Below are 22,154 nucleotides of genomic sequence, written 5' to 3'. Positions count from 1 at the left end.
GTGTGTGTGTGTGTGTGTGTGCGCGCGCGCGAGAGCCCATGTTGGGGAAAGGGGGTGGGGGGTAACCCTCAGTAACCTGCAGCTCTGGTCCCGATCAGCTGATGGTATTTTTAGTGTGGGTCTCTCAGATGCAGTAACAGCCGGTCATATGACCGCATGTCTGTAATCTGTCATGTGATGTGTCACCTGAAGGCTATAATTATCGAGGAGAGCCGAGGTCAGATTTCAGCAGACAGGACGCAGCATGGAGGAGAGCTGCAGCTCGGCCACAAGGTGACGAGTAATATCCGTGTACTACAGCAGGTAATACTTCATATAATGCTACAGTACTAATACTGCTGTTTGTACTGGTACTGCTCCTACTGCAGGACTGAAACTTCTCTGCTTCAGTAGCTGGAAACTGTCTCTGGTTGTTTTTGATGTTTGAGCAGAGTGAATTTGATGGGTTTTTAATTAATGGTCAGTAAATTGATCTGAAACATGATTTCTGCTGGAGATCAATAATCAGTGTCACAAGATGGTCAGCGTGGGGATGGGCTACAGCTCAGATAGGTTATCCTACATGTCCACCTGTGTGCTGTAACATCACAAGGCTGACAGGAAGTGGTGATGATGGTGGGCGTGGTGGTAGCATGCAGCTCGGTGAGCTCCATCAAAGCACTGTGGGAGACCAGGATCAGGAGGAGGAGGGAGGAGCATGAGGAGGAGCACAAGAGGAGGACCACGAGGGGCGGGGCCACAGGCAGGTCAGACCACACCCAGTCACTTGAGCACACTTTCTGTTGGTATACAGTGCTTGCTGGTCAAAGTGGGGATCTCCAAAAACTGCTCTATGAACCTTATAAAAATTACCCATAATCCTTTGAACTGGTTCATCTTCAGTGTTGGGACCTCTAGTCCCACCCACTTCCTGTTTCTCTCGCAGTGTTTCTACCATAGAGTAAATGAAAATTTGGTGAACCTGAAAAAAGATGAGTCAGTTTCAGAGGGGGGATGAACCCAGTGGTTATGTCCATCTCTTACATACAGTCTTGTCTGAAAGCAGCCATGTTGAATCTCTGCATCAGTCAAACTGTATCAGGACAGAATGTTTCAGCCAGTCAAGGAGAAGACTGGGGGAAACAAATTATTTAAAACAAAAAAGTGTAAAAAATAAAGTCATAAAGATCAAACACATTAAAGACAAAAACATGACGAGAAAATAAAACGAAATAATAAAGTTTGGAAAAAAAGGTAACTGAAGTGATGTCCCAAGTCAGACCGAAGAGGTTTCATCACTTGGTGATTTTGGTCCAGACTTGGAGTTGGGCTTTGGGAAGACCGAGCGGCGCTGGCCCGGCTAAAGCAGAAGCTGGAGACTGAGGACGGCCGGCTGGTCCTCCGGATCGAGCAGGAGGAGTGGAAGGTAATGCCCCCCTCGCAGGAAGCACACTGAACTGTCACTTCAGCGCATTGTGAGCTCGCTGCTCTGGTTTCCAGGTTCTGCCAGGCTGCCTGATCCAGCTCAGTCAGGTCCAGGAGTGGCAGATCCACCGGACCGGACTACTGAAGATCCCTCACTTCATCTCTAGCTTCCAGAACCTTCTGGTGCTCGATCTGTCCCGGAACGGAGTCGCTGAGATCCCCAAACAGATCGGTGAGCTCACCTCGATTTAATCTGCCTGTGAGCCACGTTTTCTGGTTCTGTGTGCTGTGACCTCACCTGGTTTTGGTCTCAGGAAAGCTGACCCGGCTCAGAGAGCTGCTGCTGAGCTACAACAGAATCCCGTTTGTCCCGGCAGAGCTGAGCGGGTGTGAGAGCCTGGAGAGGCTGGAGCTGGCAATGAACCGGGACCTAAATGAGCTACCAGACCAGGTGAGTGCCTGAACCTATGCCTCGTTACCGTACACCTGAAAAGTAAGGCCTGGTTCTGGTCCAGTCTGAGCTCAGGTGTGCTTCTCTCTCTGACCTTCAGCTCGGGACGCTGTTGCGGCTGCAGCATGTTGATCTTTCCATGAACGACTTCAGCTGCCTGCCTGCTTGCCTGCTCGCCCTGCCGGCGCTCGAGTGGCTCGACATGGGAGGAAACTGCCTGCATCACTTACCTGAAGACATACACAGGTAGGAGCTGGGACATGGCCTAAGCTCCATGTTGAGTCTGTGTTTCCACAGGCACTGCTAGTTTAGAGACTTATTCCTCATGAAGAACGAAAAACAAGACAGAACATCTTCAACCGGTCTTTTACTCGCTAACGAGGGAAGGCTTGGTCAGAACCAGGGTGTGAAGCTAAATGCTCCTCACCTGTCTCCAGACCAACTCCTTCAAAGAGCAGCTCTCCTCGCAGCTATTTATTGACAAACTGTTACAATATACATCACAGCACAAGCACCTCCCACCGTAAAACCCCCCAATGGTTCTAACAGACAAGGCACTGTGTGTATGTGTGTGCACGTGTAAGCACGTGTGCAAGAACTTGTGACCTCCTGCTCACCAAAAGGATCATAAAAGCAGAAAGCTTACCAAACATCAAACAGAACCTTCAGATACGATGTATCTACAATAAAACCCACGTCAGCCTCCCCCAGCACCAAATTGGCTGGAGAGGTGGTCAGACAAAGGAATGTCTTTGATCCTATAGTTTAAACTAAGACTTTAGAAATTTTACAAAATTTGACTTAACACTCAACCGCCTTTCTGTCAACAGCCAGTGATCATGTGTTTTTCCTCAGAATGGAGGTGCTACACACTCTGTGGCTGCAGAGGAACGAGCTGGAGAAGCTTCCGGAGAACATCGCCAGAATGAGGAGCCTGGACACGCTGGTGCTCAGCAGCAACAGGCTGAGAGACATTCCACCGCTCATGGAGGGCATGTCCAGCCTCAGGTGAGTCTGGCCATCCTCACGCACCTGCCCTCCGTCTGTCTGGCATCACTCACTTCTTCGCTTCCTCGGAGCAGGTTTGTGAACTTCCGGGATAACCCCCTGACTCTGGACGTGACGCTGCCGAGCAGGAAGGCGGTGGCTGAGGAGGAAGAGGAGGAAGATGACAGGGAGATGTTCGGGAAAGAGTTCATGCTCATGTACATCCAGGAGGCCCGAAAGAGAGCGTACGCCGTGCTCAACGTGCACTGCGTCAACCGTTAGTACTGAGCATGCTCACTGACCTGCGTGCGCTAACACGCTAACCTGTGTGTGTGCCAAACATCTCATGGGGGCAGTGACCCTCGACGACGTCAACAAACAGGAAGCTAAACCCCAACTGACCCCCTCTGACCTCAGGTTATTAAAGAGTGATGTCAACAATAACCACTGCGTTGTTCCTAGCATTCGGCACCATTTCAGGGTGAGAACGGGGAAAAAAGTCACACTTCAGCATTTCACGTGAACAACAGCTACTTAATACTAGAATAATACACTGGACTAGCTCAGGATATGCACTTCCTGTTCCAGAAGTGGGGTTTATAAGCGTTGTAAATGTGGCGTCACTTTTGTATTTACATTTTCTAAGAGCTGAAATGTTCCTGCTTACTCTGTAAATCTGTTTGAAGAAGTGTTGGAATGATCAAGTCATTCCACTTCACGTTTTTATGATTTAAAAAGGAAGTTGAATTAAATTTGACCTGTTTTTTTTTAATTAAATTTACTCACTTCAGTTAACCATAAACATACATAGAAAAAAATTTATTTAGTTCACTGTGAAAAAACAGAGAACCCTGCCCTGTACACAACCAATGAGAACCTCGCCCCATACCCAACAGAGTTTCATTAGATCGATCAGATCAGATGGTGAATTAAGGTGTTTACCATCCTTAATTCACCATTTAAAAAAAATACATCTAAAAGAGCTTTAGAAGCTGGATGTATAAACCTGAATTTAAATTTTATGGATTTATGAAGTGACTCTCTCACAGTGTCTGCAGGTTAAACTGAAGGTGCTCACCAGTATCAGCTTTTGGGTTTGATACCAACAGCACACGTATAACTTTAAATTTACATAGCTATTTGGGGCAGCATGGGGGCACGGTGGTTAGCACTGTTCCTTGCGTGGGTTCTCTCCGGGAACTCTGGCTTCCTCTCACAGTACAAAGACATGCAGTTAGTGGGGTTAGGTTAATTGGAAACTGCCCATAGGTGTGAATGAATGTGAACAGTTGTTCGTCTCTGTGTTAGCCCTGCGACAGACTGACCACCTGTCCAGGCCATACCCTGTCTCTCGCCTTATGTTAGCTGGAATAGGCTCCAACCCCCTCACAACCCTGAAAAGGATAAAAGGATGGCTGGATAAATATTTGATGATAAATTCATATTTTCCTAGTTTTACATTAGTTGTATCACTGCACAGCTGCAAAACCCAACCAGCCACTAAGCTTATTATTTCTACCCTTTACATTTTTATATAAATTATATATAAAGCACAACATAAAAAAAATGTCAGTTCATTTTGAATTTATCATAATTAACATTTAGTTTTGAATAGTTTTGTTGCTGCCTGACATGTTTAGAATATAAAGAATGTTTTAGAGATTGCAGCCCACAACTCATGCTTTCATTAAAACTATGCATAACCTTTTACTGTGAGAAAAATTAACAAGCAGGACATTTCATGCTTAAATCAGCCATTATTACTCACGTGTAGACCACACCAAGGTTTTTCAACATGTTTACACTGTAATTGAGGGAAACTGTCCCAGAGGACCAATCAGGGGACCCTTTCAGAGGGATCTCCATAACAATTCAGGGACACGACACAAAGACTTTAATCATTAAAAGTGTTTTCATACAAAAATGTGGTGTAGAATATTCTAAGTTGGGCTTGTCTGGATTTCAAGAACTCAGATCACTGACTCAGTTTAGGCTAAAATAATGGAGGCATACAGAATATTTGGCCCGTGTTTATATCAAACCCTCATTTCTGTCTTTGGGGCTGAAATGGCACCATATACGAGGAACAACCCGACATCATTTGAATGTTTTGTTGGTTTCAGCTGACACGATTTTCTCTTTGAATGTTTCAGAGTCCGATGGTGAGTCCAATGACGAATCCTCAGCATGAAATACGGCCCCATGTCTTTTTTCTTCTTCTGAGCTTCTCCCTCTTGAAGACACTTCCACAAAGCCACACTTGTGTTTTTATTTTGAAAGACTTTAAGTGGACAAGCAGGACGAGTCAAACTCCAGAAGTTTTCCAGCTATAGAATAATATATGATTGTGCCATGTGACAGGCAGATTTTAGTGAGCATGCTCAGTGTCGCTTGTTGGAAGACTGCAAACGTTTTATGTACATGAGGAAAAAAACACTTTAATATAAACAGAAAACACCTGAGCATGTTCAGTCTGACTTCCTGTAACTTAAAACTCAAAATTGCAGCTTACAATCAAACAATCAGGAGGAGTGGGGGGTGAGGGGTACAGCGGTCAGCAGGACGTTCTCCAGCGTGATATCACTGCTGATGTAACGAGTCAGTTTGCTGCTGAATCCTTTCATCTGCAGGAAGTGACACCTGCCGTGGTCGATCAGCTGTTTGCATAGACGGCCGAGCTGCTCACGTTCAGAAGCCGACAGAAACCTGTCACGCACAGACGTGCACACACAGACACACAAACAGTGTGTTAGTTCAGTGTAAACATGCAGACAGTCCTGATTATTATACACTAGGAACATTAAACTCTAGCTCCTCCTTCTCCTCCTGTAGACCCTCCTTTTCTTCCTGTAGGCCCGCCATCTCATCCTATAGCCCCTCCTTCTCTTCCTGTAGACCCTCCTGCTCCGAAGTTTGATTTTCATGTTCATCACTTGTTCACTGATGAGATCAGAGTATGTGCAGTGTCAGTCCTCCGTGTTTAGCCTGTGTGACACGCTGACATCAGCTCGTCACAGACCTTACACTGAATAGAGCTAATAAATATTTAGAAAAAGGATTTCCAGCTGCTTCATGAATCTATGGATCACATGTGTGAACTGAAATAAATCCACTCTCCTGTCCTTCACTTTGTCTCTGCAGCTGATTCTGAACATAAAACACTGACATGCTGCTGACTTGTGCTGATAGGTTGGTTAAACCTCCTTAAAGCCCAGCACAAGCTGCTCGATGTGGTGTTTGAAGGTGCTGATGTGAATCAGTAAAGAGGGATTATTCTTAACTGTGGATCATGCAAAGCTGCTCTAAAATAAAACCAGAGGAACGAAGACTTCTACAAATCTTCATTGAGTAAATCTGATTTTTTTTTCTGAACTACAGAAACTTTCTACTTCGGGCTGGGTCCATACAGCCATCGGTGACAGGTTTCAGGGGCAGAGGTCAAATATTTACCCATTCACAGCGTCTGTCTCTTCTGCTGGTTCGTGCTCTTCGCCATCTCCTCTCTGATTGGTCGGTCTGAGTCCACACGTGGCCCAACTGGACATCCGACAGAAAGCAGAGAACTCCCGCGCCCCGAGTCCTCTCTGCAGAAAGAACTGCTGCCCGACGTAGTGACGCCAATCACAGCGATGGTGGCAGCACAGTGCCACTGTCAGGCCCAGCACTGGGCCAGGACCACAACCTGTTGGTGCTGATCCAAGACCCCCTCCTGACCTTGGCTCTGATGGTCTGAGGCGTTTATGGGGCGGTTCTTCTTCCTCCGACTGTCCTGCAGTTTCCAGCAAACAGCGCAGAGCCAGATCTGAGAACGGAACCAGAATATGATGAGACTAGACAAGTACTACAGAAATGCTAGTTTCCAGGTGGATGTTGGTGTACTTCAGCTGAAGTTCTGAGAAAAACATAAACTGATCTCCAGGTTTTGCCCTGCCAGGTAAAACCAAACCCATCATGCTTCAGCACAGGTGGAGGTGTACTGCCATCAGAGAGCAGGATGGAGCTTGCAGGAACCAGCGTAGAGCAGCAGTTACTGTGGAATTATGAGCCGGATGTTGCTTACCACCAATCAGAGCTGACAGTTTTTTGGCTGTTCTCACCTGTCGCCGCTCCACACAGGTGTTTACCAACTCCGACCAGAGGCAGTTTCTTCTCGCAGAGCAGAGGGACTTTACCTGAAAGCATCACAGAAACAGGTCAGGAGAGGTCAGAGCACCACAGTGTCCATATGTTCCTGTCTTACTTAGATCCAGATGCTGAATGTCCACCTGCAGCCTCTCAAACTGAACTCCAGCATCCTGATGTTTCCCGTCCACCTGCAACAGAACGCACCTGTTTCACCTATCAATCAATCAAACTGATCAGCTGCTTTCAGTCTTGATCACAGTCTCTACATAAAAGATGAACACACCATCAGTGTGTGAGGTGTGAATCGGAGGAACGCCGACATGCGACAGCGACGCTTCCACTTTTATTTTAAAGCCAGAAATGAAAATATGGAAAGCAGCAGGTGAGCAGGCGGGGTTCTGAAGGTACTTGGGTTGTCGGGGGTTTGGGTTTGAGTTTAGGGTGAAGTGGATTTCAGAATCAGGGCTGTACCTTGAACCGGGTGCTGCAGCGCTCCACCAGCAGCAGCTGCAGGTCTTCACAGGTCTTCAGATGCTCGCAAGTCTTCAGGGCCTCGTGGATCCAGTGGGACAGCTTCCCTCGACCCGCTCCGAACTCCACAAAGCACCGCCCCCTTCCCAGCAGCCCCAGCTCCTCCATGTGACCTAAGATGGAAGACTGAGCACACCCGGCAGGTCAGACGGAGATTAGTTTTACTTCTCAGTTTAATTCTTCAGCATGGAAATGAGATGAATACACAGACTAATGGTGCTGTCACCTAGTCTACCTGCTGCTTCAGGTGTTTGTGGGCGGAGTCTCCATTCTTTGGGTTGTGGAGCTCGTCGTGGAGGGCGGGGTGAGACTGGACGCTGTCCTCTAGATCGCACTGCAGTCCTACAACAACAGCAGGGACACCAGGAGAACATCCGCGGATTTACAAAATGTCCAAAAACTTTATGAGTCACACTTAACCCTAACCCAAATTAAACCCGAACTAAACATGACCTGAACCAAAACTAAAACTGACCTAAATTCAAACTAAACCTTAACCTGAAACTAAACCAAAACGAGACCTAACCCCAAATAAATCAAAACTAAAGCTGATCTGAACCCAAATTAAAGCTGACTTAACCCTGACCTAAACTTAATTTACACCCAGTTTAAATATAAACTGAATCTAATCCCAATCCTAACCTACTCAGTGAAAAGACTGTCAGTTTTGTGATGTTTTGTGTCACATCAGCCAAACTGAAGCAGTCGTGTGAGATTGTGAGTACTTCAGCCATCACTGATCACCGGATCTCAGCAGCTCACCTTTGAACGCTGTCTTCAGTTTATCCACCAGAGTTTCCAACTCAGTCCTGCTGAGCTCAGACAGACTCACCTGTAACACATCACCATTATGATGTCACTAACATGATGTCACCATCACTGTCATCAGTGGTTATTATAGTATTTACTGTGCTGGTTTGTGCGTAATGAAGAAGTGTGTGATTGTGTGTGTAGACGCTGCTGTCCATTCTCGGTGCTTCCTCTGCTGTGAAACAAACTGTTTCCTGACAGTGTGTGTGTGTGTGAATCGAGCTGCTGTTGGTCTTTAGAGATCAGTGAATGTCTGCCTGGATGAGGCACTGTGAATCAAAGCGTCTGCAGATGTTTTACTTTACCAGTTCTTCTTTGATCAATCAGCATTCGACCACAAAACACCAACGTAAAACCACGAATCAGCTTTCTGTAAGCTGAGACTCCGTGTTAAATAGCCACGGGGCAGGTGAGTCGTTACCTGTCGAAGCGTCTCATCTCCATCAGCTGATCCAGCGTTGATGTTTTGGACAAAGTAAACCTGCAGGAGATCAAACGTTCATCTCTGTGGAAACACTTGGATAAACACGCAATCGCTGATCAACTGATGGATCAATAGCGTCTCACCGGTTTGGCTTTCTCTCTGGAGTTGCATTTCTTCAAGTGTTTCTGGAGTTTGTCTTCACTCACGGTGCTGAAACACATAAACAAGCAGAGTAGGATCAATAGCTACCAGTGATGAGCTTCCTGTCAGCCGATCAATGACCTGATTGATGACTGATGTGTTGTCACTCACTGTTTGGGGTCCAGAGGACAGACGATCCTCCTGCTGCCACCCCCGTCCTCCTCCTGGAAACAGGAAACACATCACAGGCTCATGACATCACAGCTGATCGACATCATTGATCTTCTCAAACTCGCTGATATCTGCAGCACGGGTCAGTCTGCCTGCTCAGATGTGAGCTCAGACCACCCCACTGATTTCTGAAATCTGGATGAACTCGTCATCGCTTCATGTATACTCGTAGCTTTCCACGGTGAGTTTTTTTCAGGACGTTGTCCAGTGTGTCCATGGCAAGTTCGGATCTGGAAAAATTAAGAAAAAATTACGACTTCTTCTTCATCACTTCTATTGTTGCAGGATAGGATCAAAGTCTTCTCCGTGGTATCGACCATTGTATTCTAGTACGGTGGCAAGCCCAGTGCCAAATCCCCACAAAGACATCTGCAGCAGTGAGTCCAGAGCGCAGACTGACCCGTGCTGTTAAACCTCATACAGAACCCCATTACCTCACAATCACGAGCACTGAGCCTGCAAATAAATGAATGCATCAGATTTCTTCATGCAGCTTCAAATGATCCAACTCTAGCAGCTACAAACGGCTCACCTGCACTGAGCCACCGCAGACTCTTCAGGCATAACCTTGTGATCATCATCATGCCATTGCAAGCTATATGATTCCTATGGTATGTCCACACGTGTGCCGTATATACAGGTGTACAGTATAGTCTGAATAAAGAGATTTTCATTCTGTGTGTGCATGCATTACATTAATGTAGTGCACACCTCATCATGATCTGTGGTTTGATCTGTAATAAGATATCCGACTTCATTCCAGACAGTGAGATATTAAGACTATATTGTAATCACTCCCCCGTCCAAATCCTTGAATTCAGGTGTTCCATCACTTCCATGTCCACGGGTGTATAAAATCAGCATCTGGGCATGGAGACTGCTTCTATACACATTTGCAAAGAATGGCTCGCTCTCGGGAGCTGAGTGAGCTCCAGCGTCGTGCTGTGATAGGACGCTAGAAGTGTCTTTGCGATATCCACAGCCAGTTGTTAGTGGGATTATAACCAAGTGGAAACGACTGGGAACGACAACAACTCAGCCATGAAGTGGTCGGCCATGCAAATCACAGACCGGACTCAGAGGATGCTGAGGATCATGGTGCACAGAGTTCACAGACTTTCTGCAGAGTCAACCTTTACAGACGTCCAAACTTCACGTGGCCTTCAGATTATCTTAAGAACAATGCGTGGAATGGGTTTCCATGGCAACCAGCTGCATCCAAGCCTTACATCACCAAACAAATAGCAAAGCATGTGCCACTGGACTCTAGAGCCATGGAGACGTGTTCTCTGGAGTGACCAATCACGCGTCTCCGATGGATGAGAGTAGGTTTGTGGTTGCCAGGACAACGGTACTTGTCTGACTTCACTGTACCAAGCGTAAAGTTTGGGGGAGGGGGTTTTAGAGTGTGGGGTGTTTTCCAGAAGTCGGGTTCCACCCCTTAGTTCCAGTGAAACGAACTCATCATGCTTCAGCAGACCGACACACTTTGGACACTTTCATCTTTGCGACTTTGTGGGCATACTTTGGGGATGGCCCCTTCTTGTTCCTGACCGGTCCACCTGGAGCCAGATCACACCTGAGCAAGTGACTGTATCCGTGAACTCACCATGGTCGCGTGCTCCCCGCAGTACTTTCTGCCTTTTCCCGCCACCATCTTACAGAAACGCTTCTTCTTCTGCACGAAGAAACAGCAGCGGCTGGGCTCCGGGGCCGCCATGTTGTAGGACACGAAAGCAGCTGCCTTCAGGGGCCCGATGGAGTGTGGGAAATACCACCGAAGAAGGAACACCACGTGGTTTACTGCGTAAAAACATGACGGCTGTCTAATAGATGGTATTTTTTTTATAAATCACTGAAATGATTTTACTGTAGTTTTACCTGTATGGTTCGCGATCCCGTTTGGGTTTCTCAGGGTCAACTTAAAGAACAATTTAAAATTACCAATCTGATGATCCAGCTCTTAAAGTTTTTTTCACTAAAGTCGAAAGTTAATTTTAATCCGCAGAAACGTGTCCTTATACTTTAAGAGTTTACTTTTCTGAGCAGGCTTCAGTTTGGTGAAGACTATTCGACGTTTTGATCTTTATTCTTTGGTTTACGAAACTATAAAACTCGTTTTTCCCGAGCTGCCCCTGAAAACAGCTCTGACTTCTGATTGGACAGCTACATGGCTGTCCATTCTCTTTGGCCGACTGATGTGCCATTTAAATCATTATCCCGCCTCTAGCAGCGGCGGGGTGGGGCTGTGGCTGAGGATGCTGTGACGTTAGCGGTGGACAGTCCATGCCATGATGGCGGCGGAGCGGGGCGGCGGTCCCGGCTCTCCTCCCGGCTCTCCTGCCGGCGCCTCCCGGACTGCGGCGGATCACTCGGTCCTAGTGGTGGTGGGAACGCTGCGACCCGCGGAGCTGCTGGAGCGGGTACTGCAGCAAATAGAAACAGGTGAGTTCTGGAAGTTCAGGAGAATAGAGCTGCGGGGCCGGAGGTCCCCACAGCCCTTCACAATAAAAGTCCGGGAGGCTGCTGTTGTTAGAATGAGTTGTGCCCGGTCCGAAGTTTTAGAGACTTTATCGCTTTGAAGCTGATGCAGAGAAACTTTGAACATAATTGTAAAGAGTAACTAGCACCTCGTTTTATTTGACATTTATGAAACCTTTTCCGGTTCGGGTGCAGCTGTTTAACGAGTCCAGTGTGCAGGTTTCTTTTTCGGGTCACTTTAGAGACTCTCAGAAACTGAGACTGATTCACACTGAGCTCTGTGACGAGGTCTAAGCTTTTTATTTCCGGATTTTATCCGAAAAAATAAAATGCATACTACTGAGTCATTATTTTATTTTTTGAAAATGCGTCTCGCCGGAAGTGGGCAATTGTGTTTCTTAATTTTCCGGACTTTCTGTAAAAGTAGGTTCACAGAAAACGAACAGAGCAACTATCAGGAGGACAATTTGATATCTGTTCAATATGATTAATGCGATCTCTGATTCATCTGAAAGAGTTTTGAGTTCTGAAACACGCTGAGCTGATTCACTGTCTAACCTTTAGACTGATCACAGTCCACACACACACACACTTGTCTCTCAGCCTGTTTATTACAGCTGTTTTATGATGAGTGTGCGTGTACAAACTCACTCTCTGTCCACTCGCACAAAAAGAGGAAGTTGTGTTACTAAATATCACTGACTTCCTGTTTGCAGTAGAAATGGTCTATCTGACAGTGATGTGCGGCTGATATCTGAGGTTTCACAGCCATAGCACGCCAACAACAAGCTGTATATGAAAGATGTAACCTCGGTGATTTCACCCACTGCTTCGTGGACTCTGTACAGACTTAGTTACCTGCTAATTAGTGATAGCCAATCAAAATCCTTTAATAGCCCTTATTAACTTATTAACTGGAGCTTAGATTTCCTGGATGGCCTGTTAGTACAGTAACCTCACAGCAGCCATGTAAGATAATGTCATTAAAATGAAAATGTTCAGCCCTTTTTTGTTTCTTATTAATGTCCAGGTGTGCGCTGCTGGGCGGTGGATCTGGACGTCTCCGTTCTGGATCAACAGCTGAAGCTCTTTGTGTCGAGACATTCAGCCTTCCTGTCAGAAGAAGTGCGAGGTAAGCCTGTATTGGGATTGATTGGAGGAAAGAGGAGTGGTCAGACACTCGGGGTGGATTTGTACCCGGGCCTCTTAAGCCAGTACCCTGTGGACCTCCATGTTTGATGTGTTCTCTGATGCTGAGCCTGGCGGCCTCGGAGGATTTTAAAATGCATGAAATGCTTTCGATCAGCAGAGGAAAGTCCCGCTGATGCCTTTATCAATAGCATCATTAATTTCTGTTCAGCAGGATGATGGCACACTGTGATGGGGTGTTTTAGATCAAATGAAAAGCAGTTTTGTCCTGTGACTTGTGCTCATGGCCACAAGCTGATGGCGTGAGGCAGCGCTTCTGTTTTTTTGTAAACAGGACCTCAGACTGAGGTGGCAAGGACAGCTTTACAGAAACTGTCAGCAGCTCAGGACTCTGCAGGAGGCGTGAAGAACCGCGAGTCCTCAAACACGGCCGCTTGTGTCACATGACCTGGCGTCTGAAAGAAAATCACAAGGACTTTTAGATGTGTGCAGGATTGTGAGGGTGACCAAACGGATGAAGGTTCGCACAAGTGTCAGACTGTGTGTGTGTGTTCCCTGAACCTCTGAAAGAAACCGTACTTCATGTTTTCGTTCCCTTTTAGCTGAAACGTTAAAGTGGGAAAACCTCACCGTCAGCTCACAGGAAGCTCTGTAACGGGACAGTGATCAGACATTAGCTGCTGAGTTTAAATTATTAATGTTCGGGGTGGGATGTGGGTCCATCTCAGGTCATAACAGTTTAAAAACACCTGACCGTCTCAGTCTGAGCGATGCAGTTTCACGTGCAGCAGTTGCCAATTTCCTCTGCAGACGTTCTTCCAGCTTCATTCACTGAAGGATCTGAGTGGAGTTTTCTTCAGAATGAACAGGTTTCTGTGGATGCTGGTTACAGAATGTTCCACGTGTTTTGTTCTGAAACGATCGAGAACCAGTCACATATCACCTGTGACTGGGAGATATCCTTGTCACTGACAGGTCCTGCTAACATGGATAAACAAAGATCCATCCATCCATTCTCTTCCTCCTATTCTTTTTTTTGGGTTGCGGGGGCTGGAGCCTATCCCAGATGTCTTAGGGCAAGAGGCAGGGTACACCCTGAACAGGTGGCCAGTCTGTCACAGGGCTAACACATAGACACAGATACGTGGACCTCAGAATCAGTTTGAGATAACCACAGATAGACGGTACTTCTTGTGACCTTACTGATGGGGTATCCAAACTGAGCTTGCCGTCCACTGTGATGCGTGATGCCGAGCTTCCTGACACTCACCGTGACACAGAGATGATGAATATGAAGGCAAGGTGAGGGGCAGCTCTCTGACGGGGAGTCCAGAGCAAAGCGGTGATGGGGAGGTTGAGTGTCGTCAAAATTTGGTGGTCATAATAATGATGAAGAAGATGAACATCATCATCATCATCATCATCAGTTTTGAGGGTTTAAAGTTGACATTTTATAACTTTGCTGTGTTTTCCTTTAATTTGACCCTCCCAATCTTAACACATGGTCTAAACTGAGGAGTTGAAGGCTCCTCAAATTCTGCTCAGCTCCTCTGAGGCATTTCAGTGCATCTGAAAGACTAACAGCTGATGGCCCAGGTGTTTACCCTCTGCCTCACCTAAGAGGAAAGTTGACCTGGGACAGGTCAGCGACTTAAAGGCAACAACACGGACAGAGGGTAAATCAGACTGTGGCACAGTTGATCCAACAGGACGGAGTGAAGTCATCAGTCTGAGGGGCTTTAAACAGAGACAGATAATTGGTTGTTCCATCCAAACACAAACACAGTCAGCTGAGACTCTGCTGAGCCGCCCAAAGACATACAGACGATTGTGGCTCAAAGAGTTGGCAGTTCGTCTTGTAACCAAAAGGTTGCCGGTTCGAGTCCCTCGTTGTGTCCTTGGGCAAGACACTTCACCTACCGCCTACTGGTGATGGCCAGAGGGGCCGATGGTGCGATATGGCAGCCTCGCTTCTGTCAGTCTGCCCCAGGGCAGCTGTGGCTACAACTGTAGCTTGCCTCCACCAGTGTATGAATGTGAGAGTGAATGAATAGTGGAATTGTACAGCGCTTTGAGGGCCCCGAAAAATGCTATATAAATGCAATCCATTATTATTATTATTATTATTATTATTATACGTGCGCACACACACGCACCCAGACAGACAGACACGCATGCACACAGATGATGAGCTTTAGTTTCAATGGATGTATTTTCAGTGGAACCTGGCAGGCAGTGTGGTGGGTGGATGTGGTCTTGAGCGATGTCCCGCCAATGAATGAGCAGCTGCAGCACTCATGGAGAGAACAGGAGAGTGAGCAGGAATGAGGGCAAACCTGAGGGAAGATCTCCCCCTGACACTCGTTTGTCCTGTTTGTGTGTTTCAGGTCAGCGGACTCTCCAGCACAGCGGGGACGTCCTGGACACGCAAGTCGTGGTGAATCCAGGCTCAGAGTTTGTTTCCTCAGAGGTGAGTCAGACGTGAACCTTTACAGATGTTTTCTCAGCTGTTGGCGGGCTCTCGCGTACACGGAGATCAGCTGATCTCCTGTATATCTGAGAATACTTCCTGGCTCAGTTTGCTAGGTGTGTGTCTGAGTATGTTTTTTATTTCCTCTGAGCTGCACCGATGATGCATTTCCTGTTTCAGGTGCGGCGGCTTGTCTGCAATCCATCGCGCCGCAAACTGCTGATTCTCGCCGGTCAGTGTGTTGAGGGCAGCGGCGACATTGTACTGCAGAAAGGCTGCTTCTCCCTCAGCAACCTCATCCAGATTTTTTCTGACGAGGAGGTAAGCAAACTGTGTCTTTGTTGGTTTTGTTTACACAGCATGTTTAAGTGCTTGCTGATGTTCGAGTTGCTTGACTCTGTGTCGACAGGTCGGTGAACTGCTGAGCTCGGCAGGCCCAGCGGTGAAGCCTAGCCTCACCCTCAGCTGTCCAGACTCTGGCCTTTGGAAGGAGCCGGCACTGGAGAAACACAATCTGCAAGACTTCATAAACATTCGGATCAACCCTCCCCCAGTCCTGCCCGAGATGGAGGGTTTGCAAGAGTTCGTAGAGTACCTTTTGGAGTCTCTGGAGCCCGAGTCTCCCTTCGACCTACTGGAGCCCCCAAGCACCGTGGGCTTCCTGAAGCTGTCTCGACCTTGCTGCTACATCTTCCCTGGCGGGAGGGGTGACTCTGCCTTCTTCGCTGTAAACGGTTTTAATGTCTTGGTGAACGGCGGCTCTGACTCACGCTCCAGCTTTTGGAAACTGGTTCGACACTTGGACAGGATTGACGCTGTACTGTTGACACACATCGGAGTGGACAATCTGCCGGGCGTGAACAGTCTGCTGCTGAGAAAAGTTTCCGAGCAGGACGACGAGGCTGCCGGATCCCATCCCGAAGAGGACTGGATGAAAAACCTCATCTCCCCTGAGATCGGGGTGGTCTTTCTCAATGTTCCCGACAGGCTGAAGTTCATCCAGGAAGATCCAAGCGAGCTGCGGAGCTACGATCAGGCAACAGTTGCTCTGCAGCACCTGCAGAGACTGGCGATCAGACCAGAACCCCTGAACCGGCCTAACGGACCTAGCATAGAACCCGTGATCTTGTTCCAAAAGATGGGAGTTGGTCGTCTGGAGCTTTACACTCTGAATCCGGTCAGCGGTAGCAAAGAGCTCGAAGCTTTGATGCAGACTTGGCCAAACAATGGATCGAATGTGAAGGGCTCAGATCTTCCACTGCCGTGCCTTGTTTCCATTTGTGCTTTGTTGGTCTGGCACCCGTCCAGCCCTCAGGAGAAAATCATCCGTGTGCTCTTCCCAGGGTGCACGCCTCAGACCAAAATTCTGGATGGACTTGAGAAACTCAAACATCTGGATTTCCTGAAACTACCAGCAGTGTGTTTGAAGGACCTGGAAACATCCAAAATCGAAAAGCAACCAAAACGAGCAGACAGTCGAGAAAGCCTTAAGTCCCAGTCTAAGGACTTCAGACCCAGTAGTGCCTTACAGAAAGACAAACTTGGACGAGTGGATGCCAAAAAACAAGAGATGAAAACCAAGCCTAGGGTAGCAGCTGACTCTGTACCTAAAGACAGAAAGGATGCCGAAGAAAAGCCCAAAACAAAGGAACCAGAGGCTAAATCGAAGCCAGCGAAATCTGCTGAAAAGCTCATTCCAAAGAAAGAGGTTTTAAAAGAAGAGAAGAAGGAAGTGAAGAAGAAAGACAAGAAGGAAGAGAGTGGAGAGAAAAAGAAAGAAGCAACAAAGAAAGAAATCCCAAGTATGAAGCCAAGGAAAGACTTCAAATCTGAACCAAAAAAAGACGTGAAGAGGGACGTGAAGAGCGATGAGAAGAAGGCAGCAAAGCCAGCCATTAAAGAAGTGAAGAAAGCCACAAGTGCAGCTTCAACAGCAAGTGCAGAAATAAGAAAACCGTCTGGGAAGACCAGCACTCTGAAGAAGGATGGGACTCTTCCCAAGAAAGATACTTTGAACAAAGGGACGAAAGGCAAACCGGTGTCAAAGGAGCAGGAGACCCAGAAGGAGGTGGCTCGCTCTAAGGTGTCCACACCTGAGGACATGACGGCTGAATTTGAAAGACTTCGATTGGAAGATGAGAATGGGAATAGTGGTAAAAGTGCAAAGTCCAGGGGGTTGAATCCTGACGAAGTAAAGTCCAACGGGAACCCGACTTCCGCAGTAGAGAGTCCAGAGAAGTTTCGCTGCTCAGAGACTGATCATGATATGGTCACTGCCTCCTCACTGGTCGCTAAAACTCCAAAAGGTGATCTTAGTGTGAACTTTGACCTCACCCAGACCACATATGAGCCAGTGGACAGATCCTTGAAAAATGGACCCGATGTCTGCATGGAGGAAAAGACCCTGGAGCTGGTCTCTCCTGCAGATTCTGCCCCAAACAGTGCTGGACATACCCCTTTCTACCAGTCCCTCGAAGAGGACATTCGTGGCTTGGGCGAGGACAGTGGCCTCGAGGCAAGAGGGTCTAGTCTAGGCTTTGAGGACTACAATCAGGGAAGTTCATGTAGGACCTCTGACCTCAGCTCCCTGCCTGAAGGTCTGGAAAACTCCACATCCTCTCAAGATAAACCGTCCAGCCTTCTGACCCTCAGTCCTTTTAAGGACATCATGCCGGACTCCTCCCCAACCATGACCTCCATGCCGGCTGAGGTTGGCTCACCTCACTCTACAGAGGTTGATGAATCACTTTCAGTGTCTTTAGAGCAGGTTCTGCCCCCCCCTGCTGCCTCCCCCAAAGTCTGCGCCAACGGCCACGTTATTGACTTGGACTCCAGTGCTGGGATAGCCTTGAGGTCTGCCCATAACGGGTGCTGTGGAAACAGATCAGAGGACCACATCCATGGGATGTCAGAGGTCATCTCGGATGTTCTTCACGACGTCGACCTCTGCTTGGTTTCCCCATGTGAGTTCCAGCATCCCAGAACCTCGGAGAACCATCAGCAGCACGTGAGCCCCAGCCTCGCCACGGGAACGTCTCCAGACGTCTCTGATAACAACAACCACTCTCAGGATGCGAGCAGCAGCGACCACGCCTCAGCCTACAGTCAGGAGACTCCGCCCACATCAGTAAGCGGCACCCTGCCCACCACCACTGATTCTGATATCCCCCCCAGCACAGAGGACTGTCCTTCCATCACAGCCGACATTGATTCTGAAGATGATTCCAGCGGGTTCTTTCCACCCACCCAACCACAGGAACATCCTACATCACACTTTACCCACAGGGCAGGGCAGCACGACCCACCGCCAGCGCCGGTCAAGGACCTCCCTCCTCTACCGCCGCAGCCTGGAGCCTGTATGGCTGACTCAGAGCCTGACAAGAAGAGCTCAGCCGGAAAGACAAAGAAACCGCTGCAGAGAATGTCGTCAGGGAGCACAGTGGCCCAGAATGGAAGGTCGAAGGTCGGCAGCTCCACAGGGTCCTTAAAGATGGCGTCCAGCCTCGATGCCAAGCCCTCATCCCGGAGTTCACTGGGTGGATCTAGAATCGGAGCTGCAAAACCTCAATCCTCAGGTATGCCTTCAGATTATAACCCACGCAGTGACCTGCTGCATGAAGTCACTGAGGCTTAATCAGGAAATCAAAAAGCATGGCCACTGATTTATTGTGCTTGTCACAAACTGCCTCACTCAGAGTTAAATAAAGATAGCAGATCATAAAACCCTGGTTTATGATCATGGTTCTTTTTGTTTCTTCTTTTGGATCCAGGTTCCAGAGCTTCGGGTTCCTCCGGGTCTGAGGGTTCTGCGGTCTATGTGGATCTGGCCTACCTGCCGTCCGGGACTGCCTCCACCACTGTGGACTTGGACTTCTTCAGGCGCCTCCGCTCCTCATATTACATTGTGAGTGGAGACGACCCGGTGAAGGAGGCGGCGATGAGGAGCATCCTGGATGCACTGCTGGAGGGGAAGAGCAGCTGGCCGGACATCCAGGTTTGTGACACTTTCTTCACCTTCCCATCTGCTCACGAGCTGCTCTGTGATTGGTGTTTCTCCGGGCTTTTCTCAGGTGACGCTGATCCCAACGTTTGATTCGCTGGCGATGCACGAGTGGTACCAGGAGACCCACGACAGGCAGCGGGAGCTGTCAGTCACCGTGCTGGGCAGCAACAGCACCGTCGCCATGCAGGAGGAAACCTTCCCTGCCTGCAAGGTTGAGTTCTGAGGTCGAAGCCCCACCCCCTTCCCCTTTGCCACGGTTGCACCCAGACCAGCGTGATGAGGAGGCTGGCTGTGAGCATGCTCAGTTAGAAACACTTTCTCTCACCTGTGTGACGACATTTTCTCACCTGCTGGATCAGCACCTTCATCTCACCTAAGAGCAAACATTAACACGTAGCATGACAGAAAGTTGAAAAACCGTGTGACAAGTAAACACAATGGCTTGGGCGAGGCACGGAGGTTAAAATGAATCAGTGTTTTATAAAGAAGCGAACGACAAGAAAGATTTTTATCAAAGAAGCGTGACGCTGGCATGTGTCTGTTCAGTTAGGTTGTGTCAGTGTCTTATGATTTACTATTCTCTGTTTAGCCCCTCCCCCCACTTGCCTCTTCGTTTTAAGCTTATCTCGAGGTTCTCCTGCAGGGTGGAGGAGACCGACCCGACAATGACTCGCTGTTGTCAGAGCCGCCAATTAGATTTTTACCTCACAGGAAACACGCTAGGTGGGGTTTATCTCTAAACTCGTGAGCTTACAAACGAAGACATTATAAGACCAAAGGACTAACGAGTCAATCAGACAATCTGCTCTCCTTTTCTGCGGGGTAATCTTCCTGTTTTTGCAAATGGAGTCTTGCACTTGCTCCAGGTAAAGCAGTGAAACCTTGTAAATATAAGAGCTACGTGAACACACTGAAAACTAGGCGATTTAGGGGGCGTGGCATAGGTAAAACGGCAACTGGATCAGCTTATACACTGCGGGGAAAATGAACCGACGCCCCCTCAGTGGAGGCAGTTTTATTGCATTTTAATGCAGGTCGTATAAACACCTGGTCATGTCTCCATCATCTGATCCTGGGCTGTGCAAGTAAATGAGACCATGAGCCTCTCAGAACGACAACAAGTTTGTGATTACTAACGCCATCGTTATCATCGCCATCAGGGTGACTTCACTGTGTCTCTGAGGTGTGCTCGTTAAGCAGTCCGGTGTGATGGTGGACGCGGGTCAGTCAGAGAACATTTGAAGATTCAAGCACGAGATCCAAAGGTTGATTCTGTCAGCGACAAAGAGTGTGAGGCTGTGACAGATATCCGACATAACTTCAACGTTCAGGTGACATCAGTAAGGCTGGTGTCATTAAAGCGCCTAAGGGCGACTGGTGTGATTTGGTGCTATATAAATGAAAATGTATTAACTTAAGCTCCACCTCCTGTTTACCATCGGCATCATCAGGGTAACGAACAGTAATCAAACTCGGGTCACGGACACTGAAGTAAACAAACAGCCTTTTTTTTTTTTATTGTAGTTGTAAAACCAGCTGTTCACATCTCTGATTGGGTCTGTCTGATGTTAGGATGAGAGTTGGTTAGCTTGTGGATGTGCTCCACTCCGTGACTCGTCTGACCTTTAACCTCAGCGGTGATTTAAGACAGACCTTGTGATGATTACCTGATTATCTCAGTGGGAATGTTCCTGTCCCTCAGTTACAGTAAAGCACACAGAGGTCACAGGACTGTAAGCGTTTGATTAAGTAGTGGTGTTTCGTTCCCGATAATCTTCAGAAGATTGTCAGGGAAACCGGAGATGTAGTGTCTCTGGTTTCCCTGACGACGGTCGTTCAACTTCCTGTCCTGAAGGTTCTGGTCCAGTTGCATTTCCTGCTTTGACCTCAGCACAGATCTTCCCCCGTTCTTCCTTGGTGTGCTTCAAGTACTACACTACCCACTAGCCTCAGAAGCCATGTCTCAATACAGTCTGTGATCAGTTTGACCTTTGACCCCCTCCCTCGGGTGTTTCTCACACCGTGCAGAGAATTGTGGGTCAGACTGCTACCAGCTGATTGGCTGGCCTGCTGCAGTGCACTCTGGGAAGTGTAGTCCTTCGAGAACCAATGGATTTTCTCTCTGACTGATTTTTGAAAGTCAAAACATTTCATCGGTAATTTATTTATTTAATTTAACATTTTTACAAATAAATCTTCAAACGTGACGTTTGGTACGAGCTGCTTGCCGCCCGTCTCTACCCAATCAGCATGGAGCTGATCAACCGTTAAAGGAACAGTCCGCTGTGTTCATCCCACCCAGAGGAGCGACTGAAGAACAAACAGATGAAGTTAAAATCAAATCCTTCTGATATTTTATCTTTACAGTGAACATTTAGCTTTTAACTTTTATTCGCAAAGCTTTAAATTTATCTTTTTTTTACCCAGGAAATGATTTTCAGCTTTAGTTTGTTTGTTTTCTTCAGATTTTCTTCTTTGTGCCTGCAGACAATTTTTTAATATCCAACCAATCAATGAGCTGGAAATCATGAGAGCTGAAAAAAATGTACTGATAATCTCAGACACACACACACACACACATCCACACACACACACACACACACACAAATCATTTGTGCATTGAAACACTAACTGCAATGATTGTCTTTCAAAATAAATGTCCCTATCACACAGTGTATGCAGTGTTTTATTGTGAAAATCAGTGAAATTGATCTGAGTTTAAATCAATCACTGCTGACATTAAACTCAATTAAACTTAAGCCTTCTGTTAAAGAGCAAGGTCTCGTAAAAGTTTGATTGTGTGCCAGTGAGTTCCACTCTGAAGTCATGGTCATTCCTTTATATTCACTTCAGTTTTATTCATTTAGCACCGTTGACTGTAGAAAACTTGTAGAGCTATGAGATGATAAGTTGTGTCTTTTTCATAATAGTGATGTGGTTGTATTTA

The 22,154-nt window shown here is 47.4% G+C and overlaps 3 protein-coding genes across 6 annotated transcripts; 2 read left to right on the top strand and 1 right to left on the bottom strand.

Annotated features, from left to right (window-relative positions):
* The first annotated feature begins 30 nt into the window (after positions 1-30).
* lrrc39 (leucine rich repeat containing 39) lies at positions 31-5,301 on the top strand. Of its 3 annotated transcripts, none has more exons than XR_014918024.1 (9): positions 31-303; positions 593-746; positions 1,297-1,405; positions 1,480-1,636; positions 1,719-1,855; positions 1,956-2,101; positions 2,711-2,863; positions 2,938-3,259; positions 4,996-5,056. XR_014918024.1 is itself a non-coding variant. In XM_085448574.1 (9 exons), the coding sequence occupies exons 2-9, from the start codon at positions 610-612 to the stop codon at positions 5,031-5,033; spliced, it is 1,059 nt and encodes a 352-aa protein (XP_085304700.1). In that variant the 5' UTR covers positions 31-303; positions 593-609; the 3' UTR covers positions 5,034-5,301. The 3 variants fall into 3 exon arrangements, 2 of the variants coding, with proteins under 2 accessions (XP_085304700.1, XP_085304701.1); XM_085448574.1 differs by having other exon boundaries at positions 2,938-3,119; positions 4,996-5,301; XM_085448575.1 differs by lacking the exon at positions 31-303 and having other exon boundaries at positions 311-746; positions 2,938-3,119; positions 4,996-5,301.
* trmt13 (tRNA methyltransferase 13) lies at positions 5,254-10,837 on the bottom strand. The gene is made up of 11 exons (XM_085448576.1): positions 10,714-10,837; positions 9,045-9,097; positions 8,876-8,942; positions 8,730-8,789; positions 8,261-8,330; positions 7,734-7,840; positions 7,439-7,624; positions 7,083-7,155; positions 6,940-7,014; positions 6,293-6,644; positions 5,254-5,548 (listed from the first exon to the last, which is right to left on the bottom strand). Exons 1-11 carry the CDS (start codon positions 10,822-10,824, stop codon positions 5,365-5,367), a joined length of 1,338 nt encoding a protein of 445 aa, XP_085304702.1. The 5' UTR covers positions 10,825-10,837; the 3' UTR covers positions 5,254-5,364.
* A 24-nt stretch (positions 10,838-10,861) lies between these two features.
* map1sa (microtubule-associated protein 1Sa) lies at positions 10,862-21,981 on the top strand. Of its 2 annotated transcripts, XM_085448568.1 has the most exons (8): positions 10,862-10,940; positions 11,335-11,549; positions 12,616-12,717; positions 15,122-15,204; positions 15,385-15,525; positions 15,614-18,779; positions 18,975-19,198; positions 19,275-21,981. In XM_085448568.1, exons 2-8 carry the CDS (start codon positions 11,396-11,398, stop codon positions 19,428-19,430), a joined length of 4,026 nt encoding a protein of 1,341 aa, XP_085304694.1. In that variant the 5' UTR covers positions 10,862-10,940; positions 11,335-11,395; the 3' UTR covers positions 19,431-21,981. The 2 variants fall into 2 exon arrangements, with proteins under 2 accessions (XP_085304694.1, XP_085304693.1); XM_085448567.1 differs by lacking the exon at positions 10,862-10,940 and having other exon boundaries at positions 11,050-11,549.
* Positions 21,982-22,154: the final 173 nt, after the last annotated feature.

The sequence above is a fragment of the Copadichromis virginalis genome, linkage group LG23, assembly GCF_057382275.1.
Source record: "Copadichromis virginalis isolate Kocher_CV1m ecotype Utaka linkage group LG23, C_Virginalis_male_GT1.1, whole genome shotgun sequence".
NCBI lineage: Eukaryota > Metazoa > Chordata > Actinopteri > Cichliformes > Cichlidae > Copadichromis > Copadichromis virginalis.
Note: the sequence above shows the minus strand (reverse complement) of the source record. Positions and strands in the feature narration are given on the sequence as shown.

What these genes read in the sequence shown, in the direction of transcription:
- lrrc39 (XM_085448574.1), top strand. Translation starts at nt 610, where the DNA reads ATGATGGTGGGCGTGGTGGTAGCATGCAGCTCGGTGAGCTCCATCAAA. An exon ending in TAAATGAGCTACCAGACCAG is followed by an intron (nt 1,856 to 1,955) that starts GTGAGTGCCTGA and finishes TCTGACCTTCAG; the next exon opens with CTCGGGACGCTGTTGCGGCT. An exon ending in TTACCTGAAGACATACACAG is followed by an intron (nt 2,102 to 2,710) that starts GTAGGAGCTGGG and finishes GTTTTTCCTCAG; the next exon opens with AATGGAGGTGCTACACACTC.
- trmt13 (XM_085448576.1), bottom strand. Translation starts at nt 10,824, where the DNA reads ATGGCGGCCCCGGAGCCCAGCCGCTGCTGTTTCTTCGTGCAGAAGAAG. An exon ending in TGTCCTCTGGACCCCAAACA is followed by an intron (nt 8,943 to 9,044) that starts GTGAGTGACAAC and finishes TATGTGTTTCAG; the next exon opens with CACCGTGAGTGAAGACAAAC. An exon ending in CCTGTGTGGAGCGGCGACAG is followed by an intron (nt 6,645 to 6,939) that starts GTGAGAACAGCC and finishes TTCCGTTCTCAG; the next exon opens with ATCTGGCTCTGCGCTGTTTG.
- map1sa (XM_085448568.1), top strand. Translation starts at nt 11,396, where the DNA reads ATGATGGCGGCGGAGCGGGGCGGCGGTCCCGGCTCTCCTCCCGGCTCT. An exon ending in CAGAGTTTGTTTCCTCAGAG is followed by an intron (nt 15,205 to 15,384) that starts GTGAGTCAGACG and finishes TTCCTGTTTCAG; the next exon opens with GTGCGGCGGCTTGTCTGCAA. An exon ending in GCAGCTGGCCGGACATCCAG is followed by an intron (nt 19,199 to 19,274) that starts GTTTGTGACACT and finishes GGCTTTTCTCAG; the next exon opens with GTGACGCTGATCCCAACGTT.